General features: G+C 48.4%; 3 protein-coding genes and 1 pseudogene across 3 annotated transcripts; 1 reads left to right on the top strand and 3 right to left on the bottom strand.

The window, feature by feature from the left end:
* Positions 1-519: 519 nt before the first annotated feature.
* LOC123450192 lies at positions 520-3,466 on the bottom strand (annotated as a pseudogene).
* Positions 3,467-3,581: 115 nt separating this feature from the next.
* LOC123450193 lies at positions 3,582-9,100 on the top strand. Its single transcript, XM_045127567.1, has 6 exons — positions 3,582-4,306; positions 5,334-5,451; positions 5,596-5,966; positions 8,063-8,179; positions 8,263-8,361; positions 8,441-9,100. Exons 1-6 carry the CDS (start codon positions 3,582-3,584, stop codon positions 8,988-8,990), a joined length of 1,980 nt encoding a protein of 659 aa, XP_044983502.1. The 3' UTR covers positions 8,991-9,100.
* A 294-nt stretch (positions 9,101-9,394) lies between these two features.
* Positions 9,395-11,170, bottom strand: LOC123447424 (microsomal glutathione S-transferase 3). Its single transcript, XM_045124022.1, has 4 exons — positions 10,960-11,170; positions 10,782-10,857; positions 10,524-10,696; positions 9,395-9,676 (listed from the first exon to the last, which is right to left on the bottom strand). The coding sequence occupies exons 1-4, from the start codon at positions 11,070-11,072 to the stop codon at positions 9,592-9,594; spliced, it is 447 nt and encodes a 148-aa protein (XP_044979957.1). The 5' UTR covers positions 11,073-11,170; the 3' UTR covers positions 9,395-9,591.
* Positions 11,171-15,589: 4,419 nt separating this feature from the next.
* LOC123451046 (basic blue protein-like) lies at positions 15,590-16,553 on the bottom strand. Its single transcript, XM_045128060.1, has 2 exons — positions 16,149-16,553; positions 15,590-16,039 (listed from the first exon to the last, which is right to left on the bottom strand). Exons 1-2 carry the CDS (start codon positions 16,336-16,338, stop codon positions 15,840-15,842), a joined length of 390 nt encoding a protein of 129 aa, XP_044983995.1. The 5' UTR covers positions 16,339-16,553; the 3' UTR covers positions 15,590-15,839.
* Between the last annotated feature and the right edge of the window lie 333 nt (positions 16,554-16,886).

Consider the following 16,886-nt stretch of genomic DNA (forward strand, 5'->3'; position numbering starts at 1 on the left):
TGAGGCGGCTGTAGGCCAGCGAGGGCTTGGGGAGGCGGGCCTGCGTGCCGGAGAAGATGTCGTTGACGAGGATCTCGTCGGTGGCGCCGTTGATAGCGGCGACGCGGGCGCCGTCGGAGGTGAGGACGTCGACGGCCCTGGAGAAGGGGAGGCGGGCGCAGCGGGGGCTTGGGGAGGCGAGCGCAGCGGGGGCTTCGGTAGGCGGGCCTGCGCGCCAGAGAAGATGTCATTGACGAGGATCTCACCGGTGGTGCCGTCGGAGGTGAGGACGCCGACGACCCTGGAGAAAGGGAGGCGGGCGCGGATGCGGAGGAGGCGGCGGTCGGGGGTGTGGAAGAGGGCGAGCGAGAAGGCGGCGCGGCCAGGCTCGAGGAGCAGGGAGGGACTTCTGGAGTTCGGGTTGATTACACAAGACTGTAGGGGTTTTTTCGCAAAATTTCCACGACGGGCGACAGAAGCACTACGTGCTTTATTAGTAAAAAAAAGTAGTATAGTATAGTACTAGTAAAAATGCCCGTGCGTTGCACCGGGAGAAAAAAGAGTATCACATCTTGTAGCCTATAACACGAGTAATTGTTTGATTTATGACTCACATTAACAATTCTTAACATGAAGAACAAAATTGTCGCTACAACACGACGAGAATACAATTAGTGGATGTGAATCTTGGTTATCTCTGCTTGTTTTTGAGCTACTCCTACAATACTTCTACACTCTCACAAGTTCTTACAAAGTTTTTCGGGCAATGAGAATCCTTGAATCACTGCATTTCCTTATGATCCTTGCAGTTGCAAACAGGTCCGCTCTTCTTTGAGGATGCTGGTTGATGCCAATGTGCCTATGCTTGTCCCAGCTATGTACCCACCCGTCCATGCATTCTGTGGAAAGCAAACAACAAATGCTGAATTGAAGCCCTTTTTGTTCGCACCTCAAAAGCTTTCACTCATCAACTGTTCTCCTAGAAGTGATATAATCTGAAATTTATAATCATTACCTGAAAATTGAATCTGTCGGTGACCCGTCGACATTAAGAACCTACAGCAACATCACACACTCTGTAAGACACTAAGATGGCCAGAGTGTTGCAAGTTCAGGAACATATGTGCTATTACGGTATTACCTCTCCAGCAAAGAACAGATTGGGCTGCTTCTTGCTTTCCATAATGCTAAGCGATATCTTAACAACAGATGGACAAGTTAGATTTTCTTTGCGAGTCGGGTCATGTTTATGAAAACTGCAATTAAGTTTGTCGACTAATAAATACCTCTGAAAGTGGAACACCTCCAGCTGTCACAAATTCATCTTTGAAGTGACCCTACATATGATGAGGAACAACAACACAGTGAGTAAACACGTATTGCATCGCTCGTGAAATTTTCAAGTGATGCGCTGAGATACCATATACCTTCCCAACAACCTCAAACATCCATTGTTTTAACCGAAGGGCTGTTGCATTTAGATGATTTTTTGGTACGGTGGCCCAGTGCATATCACCATCTATACTCTGCAAGAGGAGACTTCAAATGAGCAAAGCTTTCTGATTAAAGGTATAAAGAGAGAATTCAGCAATATCAGAAACCTCCTGTTCTAGAAGGAATCCCCAAAACCTCTTCACCAGATCAAATTCCTTGGGAAAGGAGTTATTTACTTTGCTCTTTTGCAGAGATTACAAAAAAAACTTAGTTCAGCTTCACCATAAACATTTTACAAGGGAAATTTGGAATTTTCACAGGGAATACTTTTGTAAAAAATTACATATGCCATACAAAAAATTGGTTAGAGTACTGTAACATCATGGATAAAACAGAGTGATGTCAAGGTGGCTATAAGTAACTGTATCTGCAATCGAATCTCCATTAAAATTGAACTCGGAAAGCCTAATAAGGGTGGCATAAAGCAACAGGTAATCAAGAGCAGAGTTAACATTTAGAAACTAAGATTCTCAGAAGAAGACTCCAAAGTTACATTAAAAATGCACAGGGAAAGGTCAGAACTGCATTTTTGTCTTTGTGCTGGAAAAGGATGCGCTTCACGTCCTCAGTGTGAATGTCAGGTATGAAGTCAACCATAAGCTTTGTTGTGTCAAAAGAATGTACAGATCCCAAGAAAAAGCGGATGACTTTGGCAATTGGTTGCGTTGGATGACAATGTTAGAAATGTAGTGTCACTCTTGCACAATTTCTTCACATCTCACCTTGGTACTTGTCCTGATATAATTCGCGTGCTCCCCATGCAGACAATCGAAGAACAACAGGGGCACTAAGCCCCCAGTGTGTAACCAACATAGGTCCAGTCTGTAATGGCCAAACAATTAAATAAGCAAACATCTATGATGGAGCATGTTGCCGAAGGTGGGCCGCTCACCTAAGTTAATTCAGGAGCGCTTTTCTGAATGCCATCTAGCATCAATTTTGCTTTGACTCTTGTGAAAGTAACCTATATGGCAGAAGAAAAGGATGGGGATAATTTCTGTCTAGTCAGTCACTGGTGAGCATGAGATTTGTAATAGAGGTTATGGATGAATACCCCGGAGAGATCAGCCAGTCGCTTGTCTGCAATTTAAAACGTGAATAAGCTGGGCACCGCCGGAATAATCGAGTGACCGTGTTGGGCAGCAAATGAGTAACCCTGAAGTAAGAGAAAATGTAAGTGAGGAAACTTATGGTGCCTACTTTGATGACCACCGCAAGCATCTATTCACATACCTGCTGGCTGTTGCGTGTAGCAACCAAGACATAATTAACGCTGATGTAATCAACAAAATCAACAACACGCTTCTCAACTTTGATAACAAACTTCCCGTAGGCGTCGAGGATGCACCGGACACTGATTTACTAGCCTGCAGGGAAACTTCAAAAGGAACTCAATTCCAGAAAATTGTTTACTCACACTGAAGGGTGTGTGGATGATAACTGAATGGACAACAGAGAACTAAACAGCATTAGCTACCTCCCAGTCTTCTAGCCTCGTTCAGCAGGCAGTCTACTACCGACGCGGAGGAATATGTTGCCGCCGACGGGGGAGCCGACGGGGGAGGAGGAGGAGGAGGCCGCGGCGGAGGAGGCGAGGCGGTCGGGCGTGTCGGGCCCGAAGAGCGCGGCGCGGAGGAGCGCACAGTAGGGCGAGGGGGCGGCAGATCCGGTGGAGGAGGAGGCGGTGGCGGAGGGGGCGGGGCGGGGGCAAGGTTGGATCTGGTGCGGATGGGGATGAAGCGGTCGCTGTAGACGGTGCGGGAGGCCGGCGTGGCGGGGGCCGAGGAGGTCGCCGGCCCGCGGCGCTGCGCATCGGAGGAGGGCGGCCAGGGGGCGCCATCGCTCCCAGGGCGTGGAGGGGAGGACTACGGGTTCAATTACCAAAACAAACAGGCGCTTTTCTGTAAAAGATTTCTAACTGAACCGTTTTTATACTTAAAAAGGGAGTGCGGGTTGAATACTGAAAAACGCAGGGGCCTTTTTGCAAAAACATCAACGACGGACGACCAGAAACCCTATTTGCTTTATTAATATTAATAGGTAAAGATGTTTATATACATCCGTATGTAGTTTTTTAGTAAAAATTCTTAAAAGACTTATATTTAGAAATGGAAGGAGTAGTATTCATGATCAGTGAAACAAAGGAGCATGGTATTGGCATTTGTCAGTCCAGCCCAACAACGCTCCAAAACCCCTTAAACCCTAATCCTTCCTCTATCCATCCATTCCCCTCCCTCCCCGCTCTCGCCCAGCCCAGCCCCGCCCCGCCTCCATGCTCGCCTGAGCAATCCCGCACGCCCCCATCCGCCATGGCCTCCTCCAAGCTCCTGACCACCGCCGTGAGCACCTCCATCCGGCGCTTCTACCGCCTCGCCTCCTCGCCCCTCCTGCCGCCGCCCGCCCCCCGCCGCCTCCCGGGGCCACTCCTCTCCGCACGCTTCTGCTCCGCCGCCGCCGCCGCCACCGCCACGTCAGCCGCCCCCGCACCGGTGGACGCCTCGTTCTCTGCCGCCGCCGCCGCCGCCACCGCCACGTCAGCCGCCCCCGCACCGGTGGACGCCTCGTTCTCTGCCGCCGCCGCCGCGCCCGTGGATGCCGCCCGCTCCGCCGTCGCCGCCGTCTCCGCGGGCCACCCGTGGCCGGAGTGGGCCGACTTCCTCGAGAAGCTGCGGGCCAAGGGGTACTTCGTGCGGCCCCCTCTCGCCTCCGGCGCCCCCGTGGGCGAAGAGGTGGCGGCGGACGCCGTGGCAAAGGCAGACTACCCCTTCAGGGACCAGAACCGGGTGAAGAACGCGTGCCTCAAGTTCGCGCGCGAGCGCTTCGACCTTCTCAGGTTCGCAGCCGCTAGATGCACAGTCATCTTCTAGCTCGGTCGTGCTTTGCTTCTGTGCATGGATTGGACCTTAATTTGTTGCATACTCTGCATAGCTGGTGAGGCCTCGCTTTAATTGGAATACGCTGCTCTGCAAATGGCCGGAGACTACGAAAATGATCATGTGCATGTACATACATGACTGAGTTGAACATTGCTCTAGTTCTTCCTTTAGTGTTAACTTTTTTGTAGCTTGATGCATTTAAGTTAATTTTCTAATGAAGTTCTACTGCACTTCGGCTCTGGAGCAGAAAATAAATAAATTCAATTGATGGCAGCCTTGGAGCATCAGCGAATTCCTTGCTGCTATTTGATAAACAAAGTCTGTGATCCTAGTTGTAGGATTCTACGATTCTGCAATCCCACTAGCACCACACAAACATGACTTAAAATGTGCCCTGAGTTGTACCTGGTACCTGGTGGGATTGTAGTGTAGTCACACTCCTAGTCGTGGTCTCGTCGAAGCCTGTAGTATAGTCATCCATGCTCTCAAAGCTAGCGTGTTTCGTTGTGTTCCATCCCTCAGTTCAAATTGGTAAGTACTAGCTAGAAAACATTCCGATTTGGAGGTCTGGAATAAGAAATGTTAATTGGATTATTTATTTCTTTACTTGATCTGTCTTTTTTATGCATTATATGATCAGGTAATCACAAGATTAGCAGAATTGGCGTTCCTATCTTAGCTTAAAAAACTACTCACAGAATGAAAAATAAACTATTGGAGAGTAGGCAGTAAACTGGTCCGAAGATGTGCTCTACCATACTTTCCTTGGTCTGTAATGATTAAATGATATCCAGAGAAGTCATGTTCTAAGTAATGTTAGGGTCATGGTTGTCAGCAATTCAGCAGTGATTCTGTGACCAGTAATTGAATCTTTTTTCTAAACCTGAGTAATTGAATCTTTGAACTGATTGTGTGCCTACTAACTTTGTAACTTTTCTGGTTATTGCTTCACTGGAATTTAATTTGACTGCATTATTATCGCAGTTCTCTTGCCAAGAAAGATATTCAAGCTATTGTCGAATGTGGTTGTCCTGATATCTTCCGAAAGGCTGTCAGTTCTGCAAAAAGGCTGAGAGAATTTGTGCAGGTTGATGAAGGAGATGTAAGTTGGTGTGTTCTTTCTTCAGTATGTCTTTCCTATTATAATGAACTGTTGATTTTCTTTACATATAGCAGTTTCCTTTCCTTACTCACAATTTACTTTGATATCAGAAAAAGGGTCTTAAGACTTTGATCTTTGATACAGGCATGCAGTGTTTGCAAATTACGTGGATCTTGTGACAAGGCTTATGTCATTCCAAAGGCTGAGGAAGCAGCTCGTACTGTTGATGTTGTGCGCATATTGCTAACTTATGCAATAGATCCAGCCAACCTATCTGGAGAAAATTCTGTTGGTGGGGGTGTGCAAGAATCTGCAAGGAAACTTCTCTCAGATCTGACTATGCTTTGCGACACAACAATTGATCCATCTCTTCCCAAACCTGAAGTTCATACTTATAGCAAACAGGATTCATCAACCAAACCTGACAAGGGCAAACAATCGTCTAGGGTATCAACTGGAAAGGGTAGAGACACAGCTGTGACTGAAATGAAGAAGGGTGACTGGCTTTGCCCGAAGTAAGTCCGTTAATCTCTAAATTAATCGACTTTTATGCAGCTTATGCTGCTCTACCTTCTTTTTTATGAACCTTGAATTTGATTTTCTTTATGTTGCCCTGTGAGATTGCTAAGTCGGATGTATGATAATCAGTGATTTTCTCAACTCATGCAACCTAGGGTCCAGTACCATCACTAGCACCAGTTTTTCTTTGCACAGATGCTAGTACTCCCTCCTATCCATATTACCTGTTGCTCAAATGGATGTATCTAGCACTGAAATACGTCTAAATACATCCATTTGAGCGACAAGTAATATGATTTGGAGGGAGTACTTCTGAAAAAATATGTTACTACTTCATTCATATTACGCAAGGCCATCTCTAGGGCTGTAATCAGGCAGGGTACTTTCTTCATTCCAATTGAATGATGTTAAAGTAATTTATCAGAAAATTCCATTTCATGGTAGTTGTTTATATCCCCATTTACCACTAAACACAAGACAATTTGTGCTTTTCTTATGACTGCTTCTCCATCTGATCCAGTATTTGTACTTTCAGCGTTTAACTTTGCCCAATTACAATGCATTCTTATGTACTTAATCCAATGGCTTACAATGTCATTGTAACCTTTTCTATGTGAGGAAAACTTGAATACTAGATTTTGGATTGATTGTGTGTAGCACGATATAATTTGCTGTACAACCAAGTCTACTTTGCATCCCCAGTAGTAGTCTTCGTATGGATATTTGAACCAAATCGAGATGTATCTACTATTGCTTAAGAGCTTGAAATACCTGTTCGCAAAGAGATATGTTATGTTGTAATAGGATTTCCGACTTCCTAGAAATCAACATACTATTTGATAAAAGTTTGGGAGGGATCCCAGAAGCAGTCGGTTTTAGTTAAAGTTAGTTATACCTAATAGGCCGGCTCATACATTTTCTTGATGCGTGCATCCAAACAGGCTGGTCTGCCAGGTTTGTTACGCTTTCCTGGATATGTTATGTAGTGTAAAATGCTTCTATGTTCAATAAAAAATATTAGGTTTTGAAGTGAACGTTGAGTTAAATTGTTGAGCTGCACCAGCCAGGACTAGCCCTTGGTTGCATTGTTCAGAAAGGTGCCTGTTAGGCGCTAGGCGACAACCAAACATGTAACCTAGGGCAAGCGCAGGGATCTAGGCAGCTAGTGAGGTTTTCTGGCAAGGAATCGACCTCACCGGCAAGGAATTATGGGGAGGGAGGAGGCAGTGTGTGGAGAGAGAACACCCAGAGGCTGTGGTGAGACGAGAAAGTGTGGCGGTTTGTCGCTGGTGGCTCATTGTTGCCGCTATTGCTCATGCTCTCATGGTGGCTGCATATAGTGGCGGCCCTTCTTTTCTTTCTTTTTTCCTTTTTTACTTGGCCTTCCACACCGTCAGATTTATCCCCTATGAGCTCTTCAGAAAGACGCTGCTGGTTGTGCTGACGGCCGCCTAGGCATAGCCTAAGCGGGCTAGACGCTAGGCGACGGCAAGCCTGGCACTTTTTTGAACCTTGCTCGGTGGTCTTTTTAATAGAAGGAAACGACCTTAGTGTTCACGCAGGTAGCCAACTAACCAGTGCTCAGCTAGGTTCAGAATCTGTGCAGGTTTTGTTTTAGTGGATCGTAGAAGCACCTCTTATATGGGGTGTGTATTGGCCACGGTTGATCTTTTATTACTAGAAGTTTCTGATTGTGCAAAAAGCTGATGTTAATCAGTGGTCTCTCTTGTTTGCTTCACTGATTTCATACACGGAAATGATAAATCCCAAACGTCAGAGTTTTTAACATGGCAAATCGAACGTTTTTTATGGCAATTGTAGTTGACGCGAGGATGGCAATTTTTGTCTACAAGCATGGCAATTTTCCTGGCAAAAAATAAACTGAGGCGGATTTGCCATGCTTGCCAACTAAACTTGCCGTCCTCAACAAATCTAAATTGCCATAGTAAACGTTTGATTTGCCATGGTCAAAACGAACGCTTGGGAGATATTGGGGTCCTTTCATATATTATTTTTTTGCACATGCGGAAGGATGATGTGCTTTTGGCTGCTGATTATGTCTTGTTAATGGACTTTTCTGTACTTTTGCCAGCTGCAACTTCTTAAATTTTGCTCGGAATCGGCAGTGTCTCGAATGCAAAGTAGATGGACCGAAGAAAATAGAAGCAGCCACCAGTGAAATGAAAATGGGAGACTGGATCTGTCCAGGGTAATGATCTGACCTCATATGCAAATTTCCCCTAATGTTTCAGCAGCGCTCCATTGTTCATACTCACTTGTTTGCGCTTTCAGGTGTGCTTTTATGAACTTCTCTCGCAATAAGATGTGTTTTAAATGTGAAGGACAACGGCCAAAGAGACAGCTCAACCCTGGAGAGTGGGAATGCCCCTCGTATGTGCTAGCCACGTCATCTTTGTGACTTTTGCGTGCTTATAACAAACTAATGAGACATTACCTCCTCCCTTTATAGATGTGATTTTGTGAACTTCCGTCGAAACCAGGAGTGCAAAAAGTGCAGCCATGACCGCCCTGAAGACGATACCCAGGATAACAAGCTTGGATACGACGTGTGGAGGAACAGCAAGGGAGCTAACAAGGATAGAAGCTTTGACTCTGTTCATCAGGGAGATGACGACGGTGATGAAGAGGGGTTGCCATACAAGGGGGAGGAGCGCGGGCATGTAGCGAGCAGAAGGGCGTCACCAGCCCGGAGGGAGTTCGCGGGCAAGAGTAGGAACCATGGCGGCGAAGACAATGCCTTGCCATATGAGGGGGGAGACATGCGTGTCTCGAGCAGAAGGGCTTCACCAGCCCGGAAGGGATACACCAAGAACGATGACGATGATGAGGATGTCAAATTCGACGTTGCCCCATATGATGGGGCGCGTGAGCATGGATCGAGCAGAAGGGCGGCGCCAGGCCGGAGGGGGTTCGCCAAGGACGAAGGGGCGCGCAAGCATGTGGTAAGCAGAAGGGCAACCCCACCCCAGAGGAGATTCACTGCTGCTAGAGGAGAATAGGCGGTAGTCATATACCATTGATGCATTTTCTTGTACTAGCAGATATGATACCGCATTGCGCGTATATTTTAGCTGAGCACAAGTCACGAAATAATAGCGATTTTGGCAAATTTCATTCCTTTTTGGAAATTTAGAAACGATATTGACAGCATCGTATATACACTTCCGATGCGTGACATAACCTGAGTAGTTAGAAACAGCTGTTTCTTGGCGAGGTATATATTTTTTTGTGTGCACCAACGATGATCATGCCCTACACTTCTCTTGTGAAGTGACACAGGCTGGAGGGGCTTAAAGATTGCATCAGAAACGAATGAACACAACAACAACGTCAAAACTGGGCGGAGATAACAACGAGCATATCATTGTCCGCAGATGTCGCACAAGGAAACTGGCAAGGAGACTTACTGAAACCGTATCAAAAGCTGTACTGCAAAAGCTAAAACCTTGATCTTACATTACAAACCGTCTCCACCTCAGTCTTATTCTGTGAGAGTAAAACAGACGCACACACATTTCTTGACACTATAAAAGACATCATCACCACGCCTACATGACTCTAGTCACAACGCCTATCAAGTCAGGCATCAGTTCGGGAACCTTAGATCGCCTCCCTGATGACAAGGTTGATGCCGAACGACGCCGTGCAGAGGATGAGCCCGATGATCGCCAAGAAGTTGAGCCCCCTGCAGAATTCGCCAAAGCGAAAAGGAAATCGTCAAGATCAGAATCGCTTCGACAAAAAGTTTGACTTCGACATGGACAACAAGGAAATTAAATTCTTCAATGCCGATGCGGGTTCAGGGTTGTTTGGCGTCACAAGCTACAAATTTGGTTCGGGAAACAACTGAACGTCATAAGCCATTTTGCTCAATCAATTCAGAGCTCACGACTTTGCTCAAGTAGTTATCACTTATATAAACCGGGGTGGTTGACATGGGACAGAAGCTTGGGTAGGATTGCTACATCACATCCAATTACCAATGTCTTAGTTTATGATGCAGCAATGTGAATGAATCTTCACCAACCAACCAAGGTCTTGCTTCACCTAGAGCAATGGCCCATGTCAATTCAGAAAAGGATGTGCAGGTAAGCAGTAGTGGTTGCTACAAGATGTTGGCTGCTGGGGGCTCAGCAGCCAAAAGTGAATGAAAAACTGAAGACAAAACGTCGGTTTGCAGGAGGTTGAAGAAGCACTTGAAAGCTACTCAAGGTCGTCGGTGAGCATCAATGAAGCCGCTCGCTCATTATGAGCACACCTTTGACATGGCTTAGTTGGTGGAGCAGCAGCAAATTGAGCCCTGCTCCACCCACTCACCGCATTAATGAGTTGGATATGGTTGACTAATGCTATCCTATCAATGAAATCAAGAGGCCTGTATGATTCCCAGGGCTGAGAATTTCCCAAGAAACCACCAGTAAAACATGCTGGAAATCAAGTGGATCTCTCCCCAAAGATTTGATTTGGATGCCATTGCCATCTGAATCAACTGCATACGGACCAGTCGGAGGAAAAGCAAAAGGCCAACGTACCCAAGCTTGAGGCGGTTCTCCGGGACGCCGGTGGCGTAGCCCTTGAAGTAGAAGAACCTGGCGACGGTGTACATGACCCCCAGCGCGGCCGCGACGACCGGGTGCTGCAGGCCGCCGAGCAGCAGCGTGACGAAGAAGAGCGGCATCATCTCCAGCGAGTTCTGGTGCCCCCTCTGCAATCCCACAACAAGAATTCAGCCAACCCTTGTTCCTCCGCTCAAAATCAAAAGACACGGACGAGATCGGCGGCGGACGGACCTGGACGCAGTTGAAGCGCTTGGCGTCCTTGTTCTCCGCCTCGATGGCGTACATCGTCGGGTAGGACACCTTGTACCTGAACAATCAAACAAGCGGCGTCGTCGGCGGCGGATCGTCAAGCTCCAACCCAGATTCCTCCGGAACAAGAGGGGAGAAATCGGTGAAGAAAAGAACCTACTTCTTGCGGGCGCCGCCGACCTGGAAGCTCATCCAGAAGTTGAGGAAGGCATAGGCGACCACGGCGAGCACCACGTAGCCGTACTCCTTGGTCAGCTCCACCAACACCGCCATCGTCGTCTACCTTCCTCCTTCTCTGGGTTTCTCTGGATTTTCTTCCTCCTTCTTGGAAGCTGAGATTGGGTTGTGAGGAGATTGGAATGGAGGTCTATCCATCTTATAGACAGACAGTGGAGGAAGGAAGGGTCTGGAGAAGAAGTCCCAGAATAAGTTCCTGCCCTCCGGCCCAAGAAAGGTTTGACCCACTCCCTAGGGCCCGTCTCGGCCACTCCCTCGGAACCAATGGGCCTGCCAGCACGTACTACCATTACTTTTCTTTTCTCCTCTCTACCCCTAGCTTTTCCAGCAAAACAACCTAATTTTCTTTAAAAGAAACTAATTTTTCGATGTAATGATAAAGATATTCCCTAATCTGGAACGAACACGTTCAGTTGTTCCTCGAATTTCATGTTCGATTTGATCCGGAGAGAACCGTGCTTGTATTGCCTCCATTCCATAACATAGCGCAATCCATCCGTGTTTAAAAAAAAAAAATTAGTTTGACTTTAAGTTCAACCAACTTGAATGACCGCGGTAAGAAGAAATTGATACCATTGAATTCGTATCTGAAAGTAGTTTTTAACGGTACCATTTCTGCTCCTGTCAAAGTCATGCGCACGTCGATTAAATTTAGGCGGCTGCTACAAATCTGTTGCCTAATTTGTATCAGTCGTAATCCCCCTAGGTAGCCGTCCGATTGAACGAGCCATCATCGTCAGATTAAATTCCCGACATGGAACAGAGGCCGCGTGATGCTTCAATGCAGAAACCGACAGCGTCCGACGAGCTCCATTGCAACTTCGAAAAACTCCATTGCAGCCGTTGGAGCTCCAACACAGCACCGATGCTCCGGCGAAGCTCCATTACAAGTCCGACGGAGCTACAACGCAGCACAGGCGCGTCCGCGAAAAGCTTCATTGCAATTCCGGCGTAGCTTCAACGCAACAAGGCGTGTCCGACAAAGCTCCATTACAACTCCGACGAGTCTTCATTGCAGCCCGGCGTTACTCCATTGCAGCTAAGGCGATGCTCCCAACAGCTTGAAGGCAACATCACCGGAGTTGCAGCGCCCACATCGGCCCTGTCGCGGTCGTCATTGCAAAAGCCCGTCACCGGAGTGTGAGCTTGGCACCGGGTGCTGCAAAAGCCGCCCCGCGGGCTGATCCGACAAGGGCCGAGGTGATGAGGAGAGGCGAAGCATGGGGATGGAGGTAGAAGACGAAGTAGAAATGAATCGGGCTCTAGGAGGGGAAGAGATAAGCTTGAGAGTAAAAAAAGAAACAAGAGAGGCAGCATGTAGGTGTCTCGCGTGATGCGTGGACCATGACGCGTGGCGTGCGGAAGACCCGTCTGATTTACAGAGAAAATCAGTCGGTTGATTCTAAAAGTTTTTCTTAAATTTACGAGCAAACTTGAATCTCGAAATAATACGGATGCACTCCATTATAAAATGGAGGGAGTAGGTTTTACTCGAGTCAACGGGGGCCAACGTCATGCGTGACGCGTACCCGAACGTCGCCATTTGTAATCATCCACATCTGGATTGAGTTTAGTACATGGGTCTTTGGAATTCCATGGTTTCGGACGCCAGGAGCAGCCAGATGCAGAGAGGTCGAAGAAGTCTTCGGCACGACGTGGACTTTGCCTTCGACTTGCAGAGAAATAAAGGAAATTATGGACTGGTGGTTCACGGCGAGGAAAGCGAGTGAACGGTCGACCAAGCCGTTCGTTAGAAATCGTGGAAACGGAAGACTGGTCTGGGTCTCGTCTCCAGTTGGTTTGGTAGCACCAACTTTGCATGATTGGAGTCAGGAGAGCATCACATTTTCAGGTCTGAGTAAGTGAATAACCAACCAACAAGTGCGTGCTTTCTGATGAACACGGGGGCTAAGATGGGTCGCTGAGAATGCTTAAAAGGAAGGGATCGTCGTCCTAGGCAGAGGCATGAACTTCTCGTCACCAGAAAATAATAGTAAGAGCAAACACATTTTCTATCCGAGTTAACACAGCACACGCAGATAGTCGTCGTCTAAGAGCATCTTGCAGCCGCATGCATCAAATCTGACCCGTTAAATGTTCGCGGCGCAGTTACGGTCAAGTGTGAGACCACGTATTTGGTGCTATGTATCCGAGTACCTCATATTTCATTTCCTGAATGGCTGGATCCATATAAACCGTGCAAAAAAGAAAACTTACGCACTAGTCTAGACTCTAAACTACGCTTTATATCGCCGAAGATGTTCATGACGTTTGTGTCGGATGCCGGGTAGATGGGCTCGTAGGAGGACTCTGGCTCCTCCTCCTCATCCATATACGACGAGCATCTCTTCGATGTCCGCGTCGTGCTCCGCGTCCGCCTCCTGCACATGGCGGCGTTTGGTCTCCACGTCCACCTTCGACCGGAGGAAATTGAGGATTGTCTGATGCTCTCCTGCTCCGAGTCCTCCCCATCCTCCTCCGGATCCACCGCCTCCGAAGGTAGCCCCGCGGTTATCCGGGCTTCACGCCTTGTCACAACCTGGTTAAGGAGCTACAGTCGACGCTCCGATATTAGATATGGGTAGCTTCTATGGCTGTATGCATCGATTGATGCAGAGCTCGGGGGTCTTAACCTGCTTTTCCAAACAAAAAAGATATGGGTAGCTCCTTACCTGAAGACGTGATGACATGACTACTAGTGGTAGCGGACGATGAATGCAAAGTGATGACGACGACGAACGGGAGGAGGGGAATGTGAACTGGTAGGGTTTTAGTGCCGGCGTTCGGCTTAAATAACCAGGCTAGGGCACTACGTGGCCCGACGGAGCAGCGCCACGCGACATCATCGGTCCGACGAAGAAGGCGTCCATCAGACTGTTGTGTTTCCGGACGATTTCGTGTGAGACCCCATCGTCATCCGGTCACGCCGGAACATCCCCATATCGTGCGTGAAGCCCTCCGAATCGTTCGCTCACTGCCTTCGCAAGGAGCGCTCCTTGAGTCGTTGCTCTCCTTTTTCTTTGCTAAGCCCGTGGCTTTTTCAGTGAGGCGTTCGAGATGTTCTGGACGTCTTTTTTTCTTTTCGATAAAGATATTCTTAGGACGATAGATAGTAAGTTTTACTACTGATTTGGAATGAACACGTTCATTTGTTTTTCTGAATTTCCATGTTCAATTTGACCTGGAGAGAGCTTTGCCGCTAAGATTCTACTCAAGCCAACGGGAAGCTAGGGTAACATGTGACGTTGCGTCGCTATTGGAATCATCTTCAAAGGGATGAATATCTCGGCTCTATAATGGCGAATCTAGTAGTATTGGTCTTTCTAATTCCCTGGTTTCGGAAACCATGAGCGCATAGAGGCAAAGAGATTGAAGTCTTCGCACATTGGCAAAAGACACACACTCACTCACGTCACGCCACCTTTCCTCCTTCACAAGAAACGACCTCATATATTTCTTCCTCTTTCTGTTGGCGTCGTCGTTGGTCCGCCCTGCTTCGATGCCCTTTGGCCCATAGAAGACACCCACACACTCTCGTTCTTGTTAGACGCAATGTCTTGGTTGGGGCGGTGTGGGGATTGAGCTGTCTTTTTATAGGAATAATATCTTCCACATTTGATGGTACCTCCATCGTTGTCTGAGGCGTGTCTTTGTTGAATCTGGCAGGATTTCGTTTGTGCTGTCTTTGGTGAATCTGTATAAATCTGATCTAGTGACCTTTGTTCGTCTTCCTGTGGTTGTTTGCAGTCTTGATTCTTCAAATCTACGACCTCTTCATCGGCGATGGTTTTCAAACTTACAAGGCTCTTCATCGACGATGGTTGCTTGGTCGTATGGGTCTTAACACGACGACTCTTCGGCTGTTTATTAAACAAGATTTGCGCGGCTCAGGCGAGGAAGAGACGATAACGGCATCACATGAGTGCGTCTTCGGTTTGCTTCAGCATTTATAGTCGTCGCAAAGTGATGGTTGCAATTTCTGTTACCACTGATTTTCTACATTGCTGACATGATTAACTATTGATCGAAAGTTTCTTCTCAGAAAGAGAGGTCGAAGTCTTCGGTTTGGCCACCCCAAAAAAAAGTCTTCGGTTTGGACCAACGTACCGACGAGAGAGACGACTCTACCTTCGATTTGGGGGAAAAAGAATTCGGGGACGGGCAGTTCACGGCGTGGAAAGTAAAGTGAACGGTCGACCGAGCTGTTCATAACAAATCATAGAAATCGAAGACCAATATGGGTCTGATCTCCCTGTTTTTCAGACGTGGGGGCAGGGTGAGGAGCAGGTGGTCGTGATACGGAGCGAACTGGGGCATCAGTTGGAGTTAGAAATGACCTTTTAATTCGGCCTTTCTGATTGCAGACTCGGCGTTTACATCATCAAAATCGTACTACATCAGTGTAGAACTGCAACCAGCCGGTCAGAGAGCGCATCACATTTCCAGGTCTGAATGACCAACTGATGGATCACCAACCACCAGTGCGTGCTTTCTCATGAACACGAGCACTGGACAAGTCACTGAAAATGCATAAAATGAAGGGAACATCGTCGTAGCAGGCAGAGACATGAACTTCCCAAGTTCCAATCATCGCAAATAGTAAGAACAAACGCTCACATTCCGTCAGAGTCAACACAGCACACGCAGATGGTCGTCAGAGAATCACACAAAGTCTCACGATCACCCACTTCTACCAGCTAGAACCGCAAACCACAACCCTCACGGCAACCAGATCCAAATGCAACAGAGGAGAGCCTAACTTTTCTTGAGCTTGAAGATGGCAGTGCCGTGGCAGGCCGGCGGTCAGGCGGCGTTGACGACCATCTTCATCCCGAGGTTGCAGTGGTAGAAGCGGGTGCACATGAAGCGGTTGTCGCCCCTGGCGAGCCGGACGGCGTCGTTGCCGGACTCGTAGGTCCTCGCCCCCGCCGGCGTGGCGCACCGGGCGTACCCGTCCTCGCCCACCGCCACCACGTTGTGGATCCACGGGCTGTACCTGAACACTGTCCGGAAGAGAAGAGAGCCGTCAGAAACCTTCGGCGCAGTGCGTGCGGCGACCATGGCCCCCGTCGCCGTCTGAACGCAGGATGTGCGCTAGGTTTTGGGACTTACCGAGGACGTCGCCGGCGCGGAACTGCTTCCCGTTGGGCCAGCTGGCGCTGCTCAGGGACCAGCCGCCGCCGTCGCCGACGTAGTAGGTGGCCGCGCCGGCGACGCCCATGCAGCAGCACGCGACGGCGAGCGCCGCGGCGGAGACGACGACGGCGGCATGACTTGCAGCACCACCTCTTCCCCCGGCCATGTCGCTAGCTACCAACCGGAGCGCTTTCACCTACCTAGCCAGGGAGCGGTGACGCGAAGGAAGCTGGGGGGAAACAAATGAAGGTGGCGATGCTGTCTGTGAAGTGGAGCCAGCGGCGGCTAGCTGGGGAAGGGAAGGGGAGCGTGGTGCAGCTGGCCGGTGGCAGTGGCAGGCCGCCTCGGGGCGCGGGAGCGCCACAGTATTGTGCAATCAATACTCGCAGCGTGGCGTCGCAGGATGCCGCAGTGCATGGCTTCAATGCGGCATAGGACGCGAGCCCGTGATCGCACCGGGACCGGACCGGTCAGCTACACGGGCGAGTTCATTAGCATAGCCTACTGGCATCGATCGGAATATGGGTTTCCTTGCCCGTGACGGCATGGTTTATTAGCATAGCCGGCTGTTGGCTACGGACTAGTGCCATGTTTATCGGAAATTGCTTTTGGCTGCAGAACTTCATGAAGACATTTAAATTTCGTAAAAAATCGTATTTAATATTTCATAAAGTTCTGAGAAATTACTAGATAGATGAAGGTATAATATATAAG

This window comes from Hordeum vulgare, chromosome 4H (genome assembly GCF_904849725.1).
Source record: "Hordeum vulgare subsp. vulgare chromosome 4H, MorexV3_pseudomolecules_assembly, whole genome shotgun sequence".
In the NCBI taxonomy this organism is placed as follows: Eukaryota; Viridiplantae; Streptophyta; class Magnoliopsida; order Poales; family Poaceae; genus Hordeum; species Hordeum vulgare.